At 43.0% G+C, this 17804-nt stretch overlaps 1 protein-coding gene across 1 annotated transcript in view; it reads left to right on the plus strand.

Moving 5' to 3' along the window:
* The window catches only part of klf12b (Kruppel-like factor 12b), a 49197-nt gene that overhangs the window by 21828 nt on the left and 9565 nt on the right, over positions 1–17804 (plus strand). Inside the window, exons 3-4 of the mRNA XM_052082498.1 lie at positions 5805–6327; positions 14170–14305. Coding sequence (XP_051938458.1) covers positions 5805–6327; positions 14170–14305 — 659 coding nt within the window. The remainder of the gene's footprint in view (positions 1–5804; positions 6328–14169; positions 14306–17804) is intronic.

Consider the following 17804-nt stretch of genomic DNA (forward strand, 5'->3'; position numbering starts at 1 on the left):
GCATGCCGCATGCTCAGGTCACCACATTTCTGTAATAATGATGCAGTAATGCTCAATTCCTTTTGATATAAACTCTGTGAAATATTTTTTAATGGAAGAAATGCTGCAGGTGGGTGATGCATTGTGAGGCCAAAGCGGGGTCACTGGAAAAGTGGCGCAAATTCTCAAATATCTCACACGCATTGCGGAAAATGTAATCGTACCAACAGCTAATGTCCAAATTTCGAGGGTTTCTTTGTTCATGAGTTGTACAATGCCAACAGAGCTCAGGATATTTTTGGTAGCTATTAAATGCTATAATCTTTGACCTAATTCCATCGATTATCTGTCCGATACGTAAATATATCACAATTCATTCAACTTGGTAGTCAGGCAGTCTAACTGCCTTTGAATGCGCCTCATTATTCCTGTGGTTCAATAGATTGGTTCCGCTCTTGAGTTTGTCGTGGGAGGTTTCGGCTTTTTCAGAATCAGGAGTGATATTGATGATCTTATGAAACCTCCAGGTGATCATGGCAGGCATCTAAAACAGGCTGGATAGGGGCTCTCAAGGACTGGATTTGGGCACCCCTGGTGGATTATAGTAAATGTCAGAATGTTGGGACGAGGGTGTGATATCGCTGACCCAACACTCATCGCGTAGCAGGAACGTCGCGTTCCGACAAGTGTTTTGTACATCACACCAGTTGCTGGCGTTGACGTCATTAGAATTATTTGGTCCCAAGATGCCGCGCTGCTGTGGACAAGCATCGAGTTCCCGACGACGCGCCTTCATAGGGTTTGGTGTTAAACCCGAACACAGTTTATCGCTGGGTGTTCTGTTACGCAGAGCTTGACAGTACACCCAATATGCTCGTAAACTTTTCAGTGCTTGCGGGTAAGTATTTCATGCGATTGCACTCGCGGGAGTGCATGTTTCAATGCTCCTACTGTTCCATGGGCGTGGTTGGAGGGGCCGTACAGCGAAGGTACTCCAGCTCGACTGCTCTGTCAGACAGCGCACACAAGGCGGAAACCCATGTACGACGCGTGCCATGTTAAATCCTTCTCGTAGAAAGATAAATAAATAAATATCCAAGTCTGGATGTGTACTTTCCCACATTGACCGACACCGAACTTAACGAGCAATATTTGCTTCATAAAAGATGGCTTCTGATTCAGCTCGCTCCCATTCACTGAGCTCCCTCACGACTCGCTCTGCATTTTGGCATCAGAGACCGCGTGCCTGTCATCCAGTTTTCGATGTTGAGTTTTAAATACTCTTAGGTACCACTGTTGTAAAACACAACATGTAGATGGCTGTTTGGGTCTCCAACTGTCAAGCGGTGCTGCGAAACTATGTTCACAGCTTTGTTGGATTCTGTGTAATAACCCAAGGCAGATCAAATCTTCTGATAGGACTATTCTGTGGTATCTCTGTGTCAAAGAGGTTTTTTGTTCCTTCGTAATTTTGGCTGATACTTGAAAAAACAATGCATGATCCCAGTGAAGCATCCCTTGGAGTCACGTAGTCAAGATGAAGCAGAGGTCATCCGTGTGTGCATGTTGAATGGGAAGAACACAAGATCGTTGTAGCCAGATGGGTCTTGTGGTCACATTTAGTCGGTACTACTTGCTGATAAGAAATCTCCACATCTGAGCACTTAAGTATGGCAGCAGGTGGTTCCTCTCCGGGTCTTTCTGGGCATTCAAGGCTGTTGAGTCTTCTGAAGTCACCCTCCATTCGTGCCGCGATGTCAATCTGGATGCGACCTCAAGCGGCTTTGAAGTGCGCCGAGATCCAATCTCCCGCCCTCAAATGACTGTGCCTCCCTGTTACAGGGCAGACAGGCCGCGACAAAAATGTGGTCTTCATTTGGGTGGCAGGGAGCCAAGGCTGGAAATATGGCCTGACTCGTTAGACCCTTCCCATGCAAGTGGCTGAAAAATGGGCCCTGCTAACCACTATCCCCTATTAAAGACGATGGCAGCAGAACTGAGGCAAGTAGGCAGATCGAGCACATCTTTGTATGTGTGGAGAGAGAGCTAGGGGGGTTGTGTCTGTCAAAACAAGAGTGGAGGTGGCTTCATTTTTCCTCTTTCCGTCGCTTGATATGAATGCCAAATTTTTGTTTTTGTCAGTGGACAACAAATCCGAATGAAGGAAGGATCAAATAATATTGTTTGTCGATTACTTTCAAAGTTCTGAACTACTGTTACATCAGTGACTTATTGAGCTGCATAATGCTGCCTGCAGTTGTGCCATGGCAAAGCTATCGGCCATAAAGCTGACATAATGTATGATGGACTTATTTGGGAAAATAGTCAATAAAAACCAATTTTTTCAACCAGGAGATATCCAGGAAACTACTTGTGAGTGAATTAGCTGAACCTCTGCTGATTATAGCATGTTTAAAAAAAAATGTCTACTGTGTTGTGTGCCCTTTGTAACCTTGGCCATTGAATGATGGGATGGGAGGATCTCCTGTCCTGTATATAAGGTCAAAGATGTTCATTAGTTGATGCGGCCCTGAATTATAGATGGAATATTAAATGTCGTGAGCACAATCATACACGCCAACACAATTCACAGGGGCATGGCCAGAAATTTGTCAGTGCGGTGGTCCTGCATGTGTGCATCCTTCTTAATAATACCGTTTTGCAATTTTTTATACAGATAAATATATATATATATATATATATATATATATATATATATATATATATATATATATATAGCGCGGCCCGGTAGTCCAGTGGTTAGCACGTCGGCTTCACAGTGCAGAGGTACTGGGTTCGATTCCAGCTCCGGCCTCCCTGTGTGGAGTTTGCATGTTCTCCCCGGGCCTGCGTGGGTTTTCTCCGGGTGCTCCGGTTTCCTCCCACATTCCAAAAATATGCATGGCAGGCTGATTGAACACTCTAAATTGTCCCTAGGTGTGAGTGTGAGCATGGATCGTCTATGTGTGCCCTGCGATTGGCTGGCAACCGATTCAGGGTGTCCCCCGCCTACTGCCCGGAGACAGCTGGGATAGGCTCCAGCACCCCCCGCGACCCTAGTGAGGATCAAGCGGTACGGAAGATGAATGAATGAATATATATATATATATATATATATATATATATATATATATATATATATATATATATATATATATATATATATATATATATATATATATATGCCACCACGTTTTCTAACTGTGGGCAGCACATTTCACTCCATTTCACTTTGATAAACAGTGACTTTTTGACAGTGTTAATTGCTTGCTATGGTGTGGAAGTAATAATTTTGACTGATGTTCTCTCGAATCTTCTTTACTCAAGACATTTTATTTTAGATTTTGCATTCAGATCAATTGAATAGATATTCTTCAAATGAGCAATGAATCAAAGTAACTTTAGGCAGAGTATCAAGGCGTATAAGAATCCTGTATCCATGTGGAAATGGAGGAAGAATTACAGGTATCAAATGTTCTCCTAGCTGGCCAAACAGGTGGGCTGAGACCACTGGCCGACATGGAGCCCTGCCCCTGACAACTCAGATATTTTCTTCCTAAATACATGATCATCTATGACAAACTGCACATGTTCCTTATCACCTCCAACCATTTGAACTGGCATGATAAAAATCCTATTTAGGCCTATGCAGAGTTATACTACTACAGCACTACAAATAGTTGATTTACTGGTACTGGTCCAAAATGCTTTAAGGTGGTTCGGTTTCAAGGTCATAGGGGCACATATTTAGTTTTTGGGAGAATTCTTAGTGGGTGGTTCTGTGAAGCGGACCATAACCGTACGCCATAAACCTTGACCCGACGCCGCTGAACCCCAGGTGAACCCGTCCAGAATGGTGGCGGGGTATGTTTTTCACTTGCGAGGGCGTTACAGAGTAAACAAGCATTTTCATTCTATTCATAAGCTCGTAACATTTCCTGTAGGCTGAGTATACAAGCTTGGAGTATAAATAGTAGGCTACTATAAAAAAAAAAAAATGAACACACGCTACTTGGAAGACGGGGGGAAAAAATTCTGAATTCACTACTCGCAGCCAGCATTACATAAGCAGAATGAAATGTGAAGTGGGGGTGAAAATCCATGGCGGGGCACATTTTTCATAGCCGGCTTTTCCTTCTAGATTTAATAAGCTTTACGCGTCCGATTAGTTAAAAGGAAAAAAAAAAGTGCCATATGAGCTCCCTCCCCGACGGGCCTGTGAAAGGCCTCACTGTTAGGATCATGACTTGTGGCACCCCTCCCACACGTGACACGCTCTAGACAAAGATCACTTGAAATAGCCAAGACGGCTTTGAGGGGAAACAAGTTTGTGATGCGTTCAGAGTCACATCGGAGCTCCAGAGTTACAGCGGGGCTGTCGGAGAGACAGAGAGTGAGAGAGAGAGAGAGACGGGCAGGAAATTGAGCCCATATGATTTTTTTTTTCCACAAAGGAGATTTAAGAGGAGGGGGTAGGCAATACACAGAGGCACATTTCTGGGGGAGTGATGGAAAACAGGAGGAATTGAGAGGCAGAACAACGCAGGGAGTGAAAGAGAGGAGATGATGAAAGGTTACAAGTGCTGAGTGAGACTATCTTTATTGTGTCGCCATGTGTTTCTCAGCATTTTGGGCATTGCCGCAGCTATCGGTTTTGAACTATTGCCACATCGAGGTTCAATATTGCCGCTCTGCCAGTCGTCAGTTGAATTCATCATCAAACTCGTCATTGTAAATTTGGTGCACAACCTGATTCCCAGTTTGTCAGACATGGTCATCTCAAGACCCTTATTGACCCCCCCCCCCCCCTCCCCCCTAGACAAAGTTGGTTTTGCTCATTACTTCTGAACTAACCCTCCAAACACAAAAGGTCATGGTCAGAAGATTTTGGAGGAATCGAAGCATGAGAGCAGATGAAGAATGTGTGTGACATTTATCTTTATCATGTTATTTACTTTTTCCCGTAGTTGGTTTAGGGTATATGTAAAGTACAGTAAAAAAAAGATGATGCCGTACAATGGCAAAAATCCTGTTGGTTTTAAATGACATTTGACAATAGAGTCTAATTTGGTGCCTAGTCTTTGCCGCACCAAAGATTCACTTCTCAACTGAATGATTTCTGAACCATGATGGTTGGAGTAGATGGGATGACAATTTAGGTTGCTTTTGACCTCTCTGCCAATCAAAAAAAGTGTCAATTGATCTTCAAACCGGCATAATTAGATTACTCTTAATTTTGAATCAAACAGCGTTTTGGTCAATTTCTTCTTTAATTCTATGGATTTTTTTTTTTTTTTGTGCAAAACATCCAACCTATGACGCTTCAAAGGTCAAAGCTGTGGGACATTTCTTCTCATCTATCCATTTTCTTCAGCTATGGTCCTCATTAGATTTCTTTGAAAGCTGAGCGTGGGCAAGAGGCTCACGCCCTGCGCTGGTTGCCAATCAGTTACATGCCACATATAGACAAACAAGCATTCTCAATCTTATTCACACCTCTAGAAAATTTTGAGTCTTGAGTCAACCAAACACACACACACACATTTTGGAATGTGATAGGGAAGCCTGACTGCTCTGATAAAAACCCCTGCAAGGAGCGAGAGAACATGCTTACTCCACAAAGGAAAACCAAAGTTGAGATGTGAACCAAGGATCTTTCTTCTGTGGGACTGCTGTGCTAACAACTTGCCTCATTTGGTCTCAACTGATATTCAAACATTCAGTGTTTCATACTCTGTCACACTCCTATTTTGTGACATCCAGTTCCAAATGTTCCAAGAGTGTTTCAATTGTATTTCTAAATGAATGCGTCTCTCCTTCCGCAGTCACCCAAAGTGCGGTCTTATTCCGCGATGGACGGCGTCCCCTTCTTTCTCAGCAGAGTGAAACCCGAGCCTCCGGAAGACCTGCTGGCCCACGACCTGCACTTCCACACGCAGACCGAGCCGGTGGACCTGTCCATCAACAAGCCCCGCCCCTCTTCTTCCACCACCACGTCATCCTCCTCCCCGCTGAGATCCGCTTTTTCGCCGTCCTCGCTGTCATCGTCGTCCTCTTCATCCTCGCCGTCGGTCATTACCTCGGCGGCGTCGGTGCTCTCGCCGGGCCCTCTGGTTGCGCCCGGGATGAGAGGTCAGCCATATTTGCACATCCTGCACTCGGTGCCGCCGCCTCCGTCCAGCCCGCTGGGCCTGCAGGGCGCTGGAAAGCTGAGCGGCCGTGTTCACCGCATCCCGGTGGTGGTGCAGTCGCTGCCGCTCATGTATACCACGGCCATGCGTTCGCCCTCCAGCCTCAACAACGCCATCATGCTACCTCTGCTGGACGACGCCAAGAGCCAGGGCAAAGGTGAGACCATTGTGCTGTTTAATGTTAAAAAATATTTGTGCCTGTGCAAATGAATGAGTCAAGCCAAGGAGACATTTTATTGAAAACAGTTCTCCGGTGTCTCTATGAAAGGTCGCTAACTTTTCCGTTAAATCACCTGTTTGTAGGAAGGTGAAAGGGCATTTCTGTCTTATGCAAGTGCAGAGTCTGACCTTTGTTACCATGAAATCCCAGGAGGAGCCAGGGCATGTGGTGGTGCGAGCTGCCAACTCTGGAACTTCGTCACAACAATTTAGCCAACAAAAACAAAACAAGATTATACTACGAAATTCAAATAAAACTCTCCGTGATGGGCAGGAGTCGACTAGATGCTTCGTGTCATTTCAACCCTATCAACAAGTGCAAGATAATTTGCCACTGTTTAACACAACTAAAATACGAGTCACGCATGCTAGTGTAAAGAATAATGACATCACTATGCAATGAAAATAATATAACAAACTGCTCACGCTTCAATAGCGGTGTTCACTCCATATTTCACAAGTGTAAAAGTTAAGTGAAAGGTTCTCAAATAAAACAAAGCTAAACTAAAGGCGAGCACTTTGATGATGCATTGCAATTTTGATATTAATCATTTAATAATAAAATAAATGGAACCATTAATGCTTTGACAATTCATGACGGGTTATTATTCATTGAATGCTTTTATCCCAAATATTAAAGACATTTTGTAAATGACTAACTCCACAGCTGCACTTTGGCGACACATGACAAAATGAACTTTGTGGATTTCACATACTCAATTATCGAAACTCTTCCAGGAGAGTTGAGGAGTGTTGCAGCACACCACTGAAGGCAAGCAACACTAATTTTAAACGTTCCCATATTATGTAAAATCTCCCAAATAACGATCACTTAAAAAAGTCTGAGACCGAGCAGGGGACACTGTACTCACTATTAAGGCCAAGGTTGCATGCAGAAGGACATTTCATGCATGTCTGCCTGATGAGTCTTCACATAAATACGAAACACCGCTGGTCCTAATATATGGTTCACTTTTTATTGTCCAGTTGGCATTGAAAATGTACAGTGCCGTGAAAAAATATTAGGTTTCAAATCGAATTGACTTTTTGGCTCATCAGTCCACGGAATTCTTGGTCATCATCAGGATGTGTTTCGGCAAATGTGAGATGAGTCTTTGTGTTCTTTTTGGACAACAGTTGTTTTCACCTGGGAACTCTCCTGTGGATGCCATTTTTAGCCAGTGTCTTTCTTATTGTAGAATGGTGAACACTGATCCAAACTGAGGTCAGCAAGGTCTATAGTTCTTTGGATGTTGTTCTAGGTTCTTTTGCAACCTCCTGGATGAGTCGTCGTCACACTTTTGGAATAATTTTAGCTGGGCGACCACGCCTGGGAATGTTTGCCACTGTTCCAAGTGTTCTCCATTTGTGAATAATGACTCTGACAGTGGTTTGCAGGAGCCCCAGAGTCTGAGAAATCGAACTTTCCCAAAACTGTCGTTAGTCACAGTTACTTTGTGATTTAACAAGGGAGGGGCAATCACTTTTTCACAGAGCGTCAGAAAGGGTTGGACTTTTTTGGGGCCTGAAAAAATTTGTCATTTTGTATTCCCTTTGGTTGCCTCTGAATACTATTACTTTTTTTTCACGGCACTCTAGGTATGTAGTGAGCAGCCAAGGCAGAGACAAATGTTACAGTGTTTTTGAAAGACAAGTTTTTTTTTTGTTTGTTTGTTTTTAATGTAGGGAACGCAAACCTGGCGACCCACCATTGTGATATAAAACCGAGTTCAGAGGTCATCTCTTGAAGCAAGTATCATGGAAGGATCTCCCAAAATGATTACATTTAGATTCAAGGATCATATTTATGTATTTAGTTTTAATATCAGGAGAACTAGAACTAGAAAGGCAAAATGCTAAGTTTGCAACTCAAAGATAAGATATATCTGTGACGATAAACCTCCAAAATATAGGTCCGCCTTGTTAACTTCAGTTTGGCTTATCAATAACTGGTCAAATGACCTCTCCTTCATGTTGGCTGTGTGTTTAATTGAGAAGAAAATGAAGGAATCGAGAGAACAGAGGCCGGAATGGAACCATGACAAAATGTATTTGTGAATATGCTAGTTGCCAACTAACACCGGGTACAGATATTGAGAGTCAAGGGGCAAATGTGACTAGGCAGGATTTTATGACTTGACGTGTTTAACCCAAGTAATAGCCTGACTTTTTTTAAATTTAGTGTGGAATTTTTTTCCTGCGATTGGGCATTGCTTGAATCTTAAAGTTGATGGTTTGAGCATTCCGTGCATCGTAGCTTGCGCACATGCGACTCACTCCTACTTTTGACGATAACCTTGCGTCTTGCATCAAACAGCGTGCCACGACTTTGTGTGTGTTCCGCTCTTGAGGTCCCGCCCAGGCAATGATGCTGCACATCAGAGGTGAACTTATGTGCTGTTCGTTGCCTTTTATCACGTGTAGCAACAGCAAAAGCAGCAAACATCTGCAGCACTTCCAATGTGTGACTGCGTGGGTGTGACTGCTTCTCTCCCTTTGGGTGGGGTTTTTACTGCCAACCACGGGGAGGGAACCGACACTCGCCGGTCTTGTCCACCTCCCGCACCATACACAGAGCAAGTGTTCATTTTTCTAAAAGAGGCTGCTTTTGGTCACATCCTGCAAGGATGGACATTTAGGCTTCATGCCCGAGCTTGTAGCCTACTTGCGAGCATACGAACAGGGGTGTGTAATTAGTCTGGGTGGGGTGATCCTCAGAGATACTTGTGAGTTTCTGAGGGAGAAAAATCGGACGGGAAAATCAAGACTTGCATAACAGGGTGCGGATCCGTATTCGAGATGGGTGGCACTCGCACACATCACACACACAAGTACACACATGAACAAAGCCAAGTTGACATAATGCAGTATAAAATAAGCTGATGGATTTCGTCACTTAAAGCAGTAGCAGCCAGTCGACAGTTTAAGGTTGAAAATAAATGCCCTGACAAAGATAAGAATGCACATTTTTTATCAAATGACACTGTCGCAGAGGTGCTGAACTTTGTGGACACCAATACAATTTGTTCTGAGATACTGGAAGATCTCTAATTTGTTGAGATCAGAGATCATTTTAGCTGTCCATACCTGATTTAGAATTTGAGCGTGGACCCCTCGGAAGAAGCAATGTCGTGCTCTTAAAACCTCGATCAACTGTGCAGATAATTTTTTTCAGTAACATTTTAACATTTCTGACAGTCATTCTAGTGTATAAATAAGTTAACTACGGTTGGAACGATAATGTGAAATAATGTCTTAACTATATGACAACTGACATTAAGTGTGAGAAGATAAAAATGCATCAAATGGATCGTTTGATGCCGGCTAAAAGGGGGTCTCCTAAGGTGTGCTGATTGCTGGCATGGTATGACTACCTCATGCATTTAAAACCCCCTGTAGAACCTGTTCTTTCTTTTAAAAAAGCCGAATTTACCTGGCTGAACAGAATTGAGGTACAATCATAGCTGGCGTGTTCTCCTGCATGACCCTGATTCGAACTCTGAAGTTTAAGGCAAAATAGCAAAACGAAACAAAACAAAAAAACACAACTCACAGAATAATTTCCTTTGATGCTGTCTGAAATGAGGTCTTGTGAGGTGCGCTGACAGAACGGGTTATTGACGCCGCGCATTTATGATCCCTTATTGAGGGGGGCTTTTCTTTTAAAAGACACTTCCAAACTTCTGTCGCGTTTTTAATCAGGTTTTTTTTTTTTTCCCCGAACAGTGGCCATCAATTGTAACCTACATTGAGTTTTGCTATTCACGGGCTGGGCCAGTACCTTTCCCCAGCAATTGGTGGTGCTCTACTGGGCACGCTCATATCATAAAATAATATCACACATACAGTACATGTTAAAGTGATGAAGCCAGGTAGCCGTCTGCATCATTTATGTAATCGGATATATGAGTTACAAACTTTTTTTTACACCACACCGGTGGGGAGGAGGGGGGGTAGGAAGTAGTGGTCGTAATGAATGCTTAAAAGACTGCAATCTACAAGGTGAACTTCTCCAATTGAACTAGATTAATAAAAAAAATTCATATACATTCAGGCGGCCCGGTAGTCCAGTGGTTAGCACGTCGGCTTCGCAGTGCAGAGGTACCGGGTTCGATTCCAGCTCCGGCCTCCCTGTGTGGAGTTTGCATGTTCTCCCCGGGCCTGCGTGGGTTTTCTCCGGGTGCTCCGGTTTCCTCCCACACTCCAAAAACATGCATGGCAGGCTGATTGGGCGCTCTAAATTGTCCCTAGGTGTGATTGTGAGCGTGGATGGTTGTTCGTCTCTGTGTGCCCTGCGATTGGCTGGCAACTGATCCAGGGTGTCCCCCGCCTACTGCCCGAAGACGGCTGGGATAGGCTCCAGCAACCCCCGCGACCCTAGTGAGGATTAAGCGGTTCAGAAAATGGATGGATGGATGGATATACATTCAAGGTTCATCTGCCTCTAACATACAACTAAAATATTTCTTTTTCATCGATCTGATATTCATTCAATCATTCATTTTCCCATCCGCCTATCCTCACAAGGGTGCTGGAGCCTATCCCTGCTGTCTTCGGTCAGTAGGCAGGGGGACACCCTGAACTGGTTGCCAGCCAATCGCAGGGCACACAAAGAGGAACACTCCTCCGTGCTCACACTCACACCTGGGGACAATTTTGAGTGTTCGATCAGCCTGCCATTCATGTTTTTGGAATGTGGGAGGAAACCGGAGTACCCGCAGAAAACCCACGCGGGCCCGGGGAGAATATGCAAACTCCACACAGGGAGGCCGCAGCTAGAATTGAACCCGGGTTCAATTCCACCTCTGTTACCTCTTGTGTTTTATTTTTTGTTTGTAATTGTTACCTCTGCACTACGAGGTCGACACGCTAACCACTGGCCACCGGGCTGCCTGATCTGTTATTGTTTAGTTTAATAAAGATTATATTATTGTGAATGGGAAGAGTTTAAAAGAATGCTTATTAGATCGCATTTGCAATATTGAGGTGAAAAAAAAATCACAGATTGTTGTTGAGATTCTTTCAATTGTATGAAAAACCAGTAACCTCCAAAAATGTTGGATGGCTGGAACGGATGATTGGCATTTCAGTTCATTTCAATGGGGACAATGTATTTCGTTTGTGAGTAAATTGAGTTACGAGGTTGGAACGAATGAAACACTTTATTGAAGGTACCATCGCTTTTCCCAAAAGGCGGAGTTTTTGCTGTTGTACCTAATAAAGGCTCTCATGAATGTAGCACACCATGCATTAACTATGCGAGGGAATAAATAAGTATGCACCCGAAAGCATCTCCACCTATTTGACTCACTCTAAAGCCGATGACAGCAACACAACAGTGTGCAGTGATGCAAGTCGAATGAAAAGCTTTCAACATTGATACAAAAACACTTTGCCCACACCCACATCCACTCGCCCACAAGTGTACGCGCACACATACACACGCACAGGTCGGCCATCCTCTTTAAGAGAGGGCGGATACACTTCCTTTTCACTGCTGCCTCCCTGTCTCCGGCAGCAGGTTGCCATGGAAACAGGGCATGACTGGAAACAACAGGAGCGAGAGAAAGAAAGGAAAGAAATGTGGTGATCTGCCCACCTCTCTCGCACTCCTCCTTTGTGTCCCTCGCTCAAAATACACCCCCCCACCCGCCCTCAACCCGCCTCCCATTTCTAGCTAATTACACTCCCTAATTGCAGGCTTTCCATAGGCTAGGCGAGATGGTGACCCCCCCCCCCCCAAGCCCCCACACATTTACCCGAGTTTCCCCTCTTCAGATTGTCGAAGTAGAAAGCTTTAAAAGCAGTCACTGCTGCTTTATTTGCTGCTCTTATTATGGGCTGTAATGGCTTCAGTGCCATCTGAGAGGACCCTTGATAGCTTTGAAATTCATATAAGGGAGTTTCAATGGATGCCATGTTTTCTATTGACTGGATGTCTTTGTACTTTTGTTTCTTTCTGAATTACTTAAAATCAATATTTAATCACTATACTGATTAGATGGTTGTTCATCCTGAATGTGATGTGCAGCAGCCTGAGAAAACTAAAGATGACATTTGAATTGACATTAAATCTCTCTCCGGGAAAAAAAAAATGCCATAAGAAATCATGGAAAGCCAAGCAAACCTTTAGGACACGCAGAAATATTCACAAATATATATTTTAGCGGGAATAGCTATAAGTCCTACCTAAGTTAAAGGGAATTTATAGGTGAACTGGGAATTAAAACTTTCCACGGGCCCGTGGTGCCATAGCATTGAACAGTCACATTCAACAACTCAAGTCAACAATTTTTGAAATGCGTCCAATGAGTGTACAGGGTGACGCTACCTCAAGAAAACAGTCAAGTTGTGCATGTGGATAGGATGCTTCGTGTGGGGCTTGATTCCGGCCACTATGTGGCCGAGTCACAGGGGCAGGTGGATAAGTCTGGTGAGGACCATTTACCAAAACCGAGTAGACAAAAGTGAGGTTCCATTAAGCAATTAAAATAAAGAAGCCTGACAAGCACTGTCACCCACGGCTGAAATTTATCCAGCCGTTTCAAGTTATTTTACTAGAAAACAATTCTGATTCTATGGTTATCATCGTATTTGATTTGTGTGACATCAAGCAGCCTGAGTAAAATGTGAAAACAGTTCGTTTTTGACATGCTAACTGAAGCTCTTTTCAAAAAATGAACAAATAAACAAACAGACAAACAATAAAAGCTAAATTAATCAGTTCAATTTACAGTGGTGAGATGCTGAGAGGCTGTCGCCATGGCATAATGAATCACCATGTGCTTTATTGATTTAACACAACCCATACCTCAAATAGACACCTCTCGTTTTCCCCATGACATAATTAACAGGAAAACAAATGTCATTATCTCTGTTCGTAGATGCTGTTGTTCACATGCGTAAAGACTAGTTCATCATCTGCTGCATCAGGGTGCTAGCCAAAACGTCAGCACCTACCGACACACTGACAATCAGCCTCTCAGATGAAAAAAAATACCAGTATGTACACTTTGTGTTCTAAGCGAATTCCTTCTGCACTATTAACAATTATTTTATATGCTTAGACAACTTAAAATCCAGTAGACCCTTATGAGGTCACTCCACAATGTTTTAGTCGTGAATATGAGTTAGTCTCCATCTTAGTCCTTTTGAACAAATGTTTCAAACTTCACCTTAAAATACCGGTAATTGTATTGCACACACCCCCTGCAGGGAATAAGCTATGTTCACAGATTTTTCTTTTTTTGGGGGGGCCCTGGGGGTTTAAATTGCAAATGTCATTACATAAGAAGGAGGTGGATACCAATGAAGAGGTACAAGGTTGTGTGTCTTCCAAACTCAGAATAGTTGGTCTTGTCAGAGGTCAGTGCTCAGTTTAGATGGAGCCTCGCACACAATGACCTTGGCCTTCATGCCAAATCAATGTTTCGTGGTGGATGTGCATGCGGCGCTGAAATTCAGATTATCTTTAGGAACAGACAATTTACAGTTATGAAAGACACTGGCATTGAAATGATTCGAGATTCATGCGAGTGCAGGGAAGCATGCGTATGGACCAAAATGTCCAAATGAAACAACGTAATGGTCAGTTTTGATGATCACTGTCATGGAGGTAGTAAATTTGCAACACACACTGTGGTTTTGAAGCTGTAAGAGGCTGTAACAGAATATACGAAAAGGCTTTTGTTGAACAGATTTTGTACATCTTTCCAGTACAAAACAAGGATGATCTTTGTTCTTTCTGCACCACCGTCATGGTCTCGTCTCATCCTCATAGCACACGCGGAACACAACGACCTGTCGCCGCGTCACATCAAGAGTGACAGCGATGACGACGACCTGCCAAACGTGACGTTGGACAGCGTCAATGAGACCGGCTCCACTGCACTGTCTATAGCCCGCGCTGTACAAGAGTGAGTATTAGTCTCTTTTATATATATTCATATTTACATAGCCCATTCTTTCCATTATTGTGTATGTGTTCGGTTGGGTGGTTTTATGTGGAAGATATTTATTATAATGTCTGGACTTTCGGTACGAACGACCAGTCCTTTGATGGTGCAAGTTCTGTCCATGTTAAACTTCACCAGAAATAATGAATAGATTATTTATTTTTTTTAAAAGGGATTACATGAGAAAAAAAAACTAACAAAGAAAACTGTAAAACATTTTAAAACATAATTTGTTCAAATTACTTGACATAATTTTTTTAAAAGTAATTACCGGTACACAAATCAAGAGATTTATTTATGTATTTATTTATTTTTTAACAGAAATGGCTTCATGTGTCCCTTTCAAAAGTGACTTGACTATTTTTCTAGCACGTCAGGTTTTGGAGATATTTTGTTTTGTTTACAAGGTAGACCTATAAAAGCTTGTGCATCATGGATTTTACCATGCCTTGTAATTTATACCTGACTTTTGAAGTTTTGAAACAAAAATCCCACCTTGTTGCTGAACCGAAGTCTCTTTTCATAAATATTCCAAAAAAAGATTACCATATTACGTGTATTATTATTATTATTATTATTATTAAATGTGTTTAATGAGCAGTGAATCAGTGCAAAAAAAATCATCTAGAAAATGTACGTGCATCTCTGATTAAAACGTTTTGTAAATACGTTCCCAAGTGCATCATCCACTAAAAACTCTCCCAAATAGACGCCCCACCCCCATTTCTCCCATCAGTCAAAAAACACCTAGAAAGCGTAATGAACACATTTAATAGTGCTGTTCACACACAGACATCAGTTCAGCTAATTTAAATGCTTGCTGATAACCAAAACAGTAGCGCCAACCAAGTAAACAGGTCTCCCAGATTAATTAAAGTGCTGAGCCTTATCTCATGTTGTTAACATGTTTCCTGAGCTCAATTTGCATTCCAGTAAACTCTGACATGCTCGTTGCCTCGCCCACTGGAACATATTCTGCCACACTTTAAATCAATGCATCATTTTTTTAAAGCAATCAAAAATCTGAGCCACTCGTAGGGACCGTAATTGCCTTGACTGTGACTGATACCTCTCGATGTCACGGTAGACAGCTTGAACAACACAACCTGCATAGTAGACGTCGCATCTGTGAGGCTGACTACAGATAATCTACCACCGGTATTAAGTAATATGACTTTACATATGCCATCGAGCACATACAGACATTAAAGAATTAAAATAAATGAGTCCATTTCAACTTTGTTTCAAACTAAAACAGCGGCACGTGCATCACTTTTCAGATGAGTTCAAGTCGTGACTCATACCTCATGCTGTAAACAAGTTTATGGTGCCATATTAAAGACTGCATTTAGCACACCAGTGGGCTCTGATATCTGTTTTTGATGTAGTGCTCTTGAATTGCCCAGGTGTAGTTAATGCCGTGGCCTGGTGACTGTTTCAAAAGGTCTTTGAACTAAAATTACAATGTTAAGATCAAAGACAGGTTGACTATTCCATAAATGTAGAAAATATCTTGAAAAGAGTACAGAGGTGGTTGTTGACATAAAAGACCTTGTCAATCTCCCTGGAAGTGCTTTTCCACCCTGGGCTTGGATGTAATGTGTTGCTGTGCAACGACATATACGATCTCGCATGGCAGGCATACTTTACGGCCTCTGGGCATAGCGAGCTTCAGCGGTGCCAGCCCATCTGTGTTGAATGAAAAGACTTGCCTCTTGAGCGGATGACAGCGACGACGCTTTCCTGATGGCGAGCAGGAAGTCGGGACCCCGCCCCCCTCCTTTACCACGAGATGTCGAGCCAGAACGGCCGCCTGGCCAGACTCAAGCTCATGCCAATCGGATGGTTATTTAGTGTAACTGCGAGGAAAGTGTCCCCAGGCTGTGCTAATCTTTCTCATGTGGGAACATGATGCTACCACATAACTTCTGAAATTGGGAATTGCACAGTAACTGCCCATTGATCGTTGATGCAATTTCAACTCAGACAACTCATTGCAATTTAAGCCGGTATCATCACACTGAAATGGTGTGGGCACACGGAGCGAATGTTTTTTCATCTTTTATTTTTTCACAAAATGTTTTCAATGTTGCAAACTGTTTTTCTTGCCGCCATCAAAGAAAATGTTAAAAATTTTGCAAATGGTGGCAAAGACGTTTACCGACAATTTGAATGATCAAGACATTTTGAACCTGATTAATTGGATTCACCCGACTCACCCATTTTTAATGTACCGGTACTTACTGTATGTTTATGTTTTATATTTGATATTTGTATTGATTTATACACGGTACTTTTTGTCTTCTACTTTCTCCTTTTCATAATTTTGCTGCTGTAAATTGGGAATTTTTCCATTTGTGAGACAAATAAATGTTTTCTTATCTAACCTTATCAAACTTTGATGGTGGCAAAGACGTTTGATGGCCTTTGATGGAACTTTGATGGCCACAAGAAAAACTGACCAATCTTTGCGACGATTTGCAACCTTGAACGAACTCTGACAAAAAAAAACCCCAAAAACCTTTGTTACATACGCACACCTGTGAAAACCGCAGCGAAGCGTTATTTTGATTTCATTTAGATTGATTGTCCAACGAAATTGTCAGTGTTTTGTGAAAAACAAGCTATGTAGGGCTCCTGTGCAACACATTCAGATAGAATTGCCTGTTTCGTGGCAATGTTTGAAGATGCACACAGACACACAGACACACAGACAGACAGACAGACAGACAGACAGACAGACAGACACACACACACACACACACACACACACACACGCACACGCACACACGTGACACTGGCTAATTCAGAGGAGAACAGAGTTTGGCAGGCCTCAGCCTTTCTCTGCCCAAGTGTCCAGCCAGGCTGTGTGCCCCTTTACTCTCTCCCTCCCATCAGTAGACCTCAGGTGTCTATGTGCCCCTGCTGTACATCAATACATGTTCCTGCACCGTGCACAGCCACTTCCACAAGGAGGTCAACTCATTGTCCACACAGGGACCACGCTATACTTGTGTGCGTGTGTGTGGGAGGGGACACATCCGTCTCGAGTTCCACACATATGCAGGGTCACACACGACGCGTGTGCTTGTGTTGATCTACGGAGAGCTCCATTGTTAGTCTAATAGAAAGGATGCATTTCATTCTGCGTTTGCTTTCACATAAGCATCATGCAGAGCCATCACAAAGGTGAGGTGTAAGGGCACAATTTTCATTCCAGTTATCCATATATTCATACAATTGAAATGAGAGAGGAGAGTGACAATGTGTGTGCATGCGAGTGTGTGTGGAGTAGGTTTCTTCAGGTAGCTCCTCCATATTCATGCGTTTTCCAGAGGAACAGTGGTTGGCTATTGTTGGAGGGCAGCATTTGAAGTGAACAGTGAGGCTGGAAGGAGTGTGTGCGTGGAAGACAGACTTCTTCAAGCTGGCAGTTGCAAAGACCCCCAAAAGTTCTTAT

The sequence above is a fragment of the Hippocampus zosterae genome, chromosome 12 (assembly GCF_025434085.1).
Source record: "Hippocampus zosterae strain Florida chromosome 12, ASM2543408v3, whole genome shotgun sequence".
In the NCBI taxonomy this organism is placed as follows: Eukaryota; Metazoa; Chordata; class Actinopteri; order Syngnathiformes; family Syngnathidae; genus Hippocampus; species Hippocampus zosterae.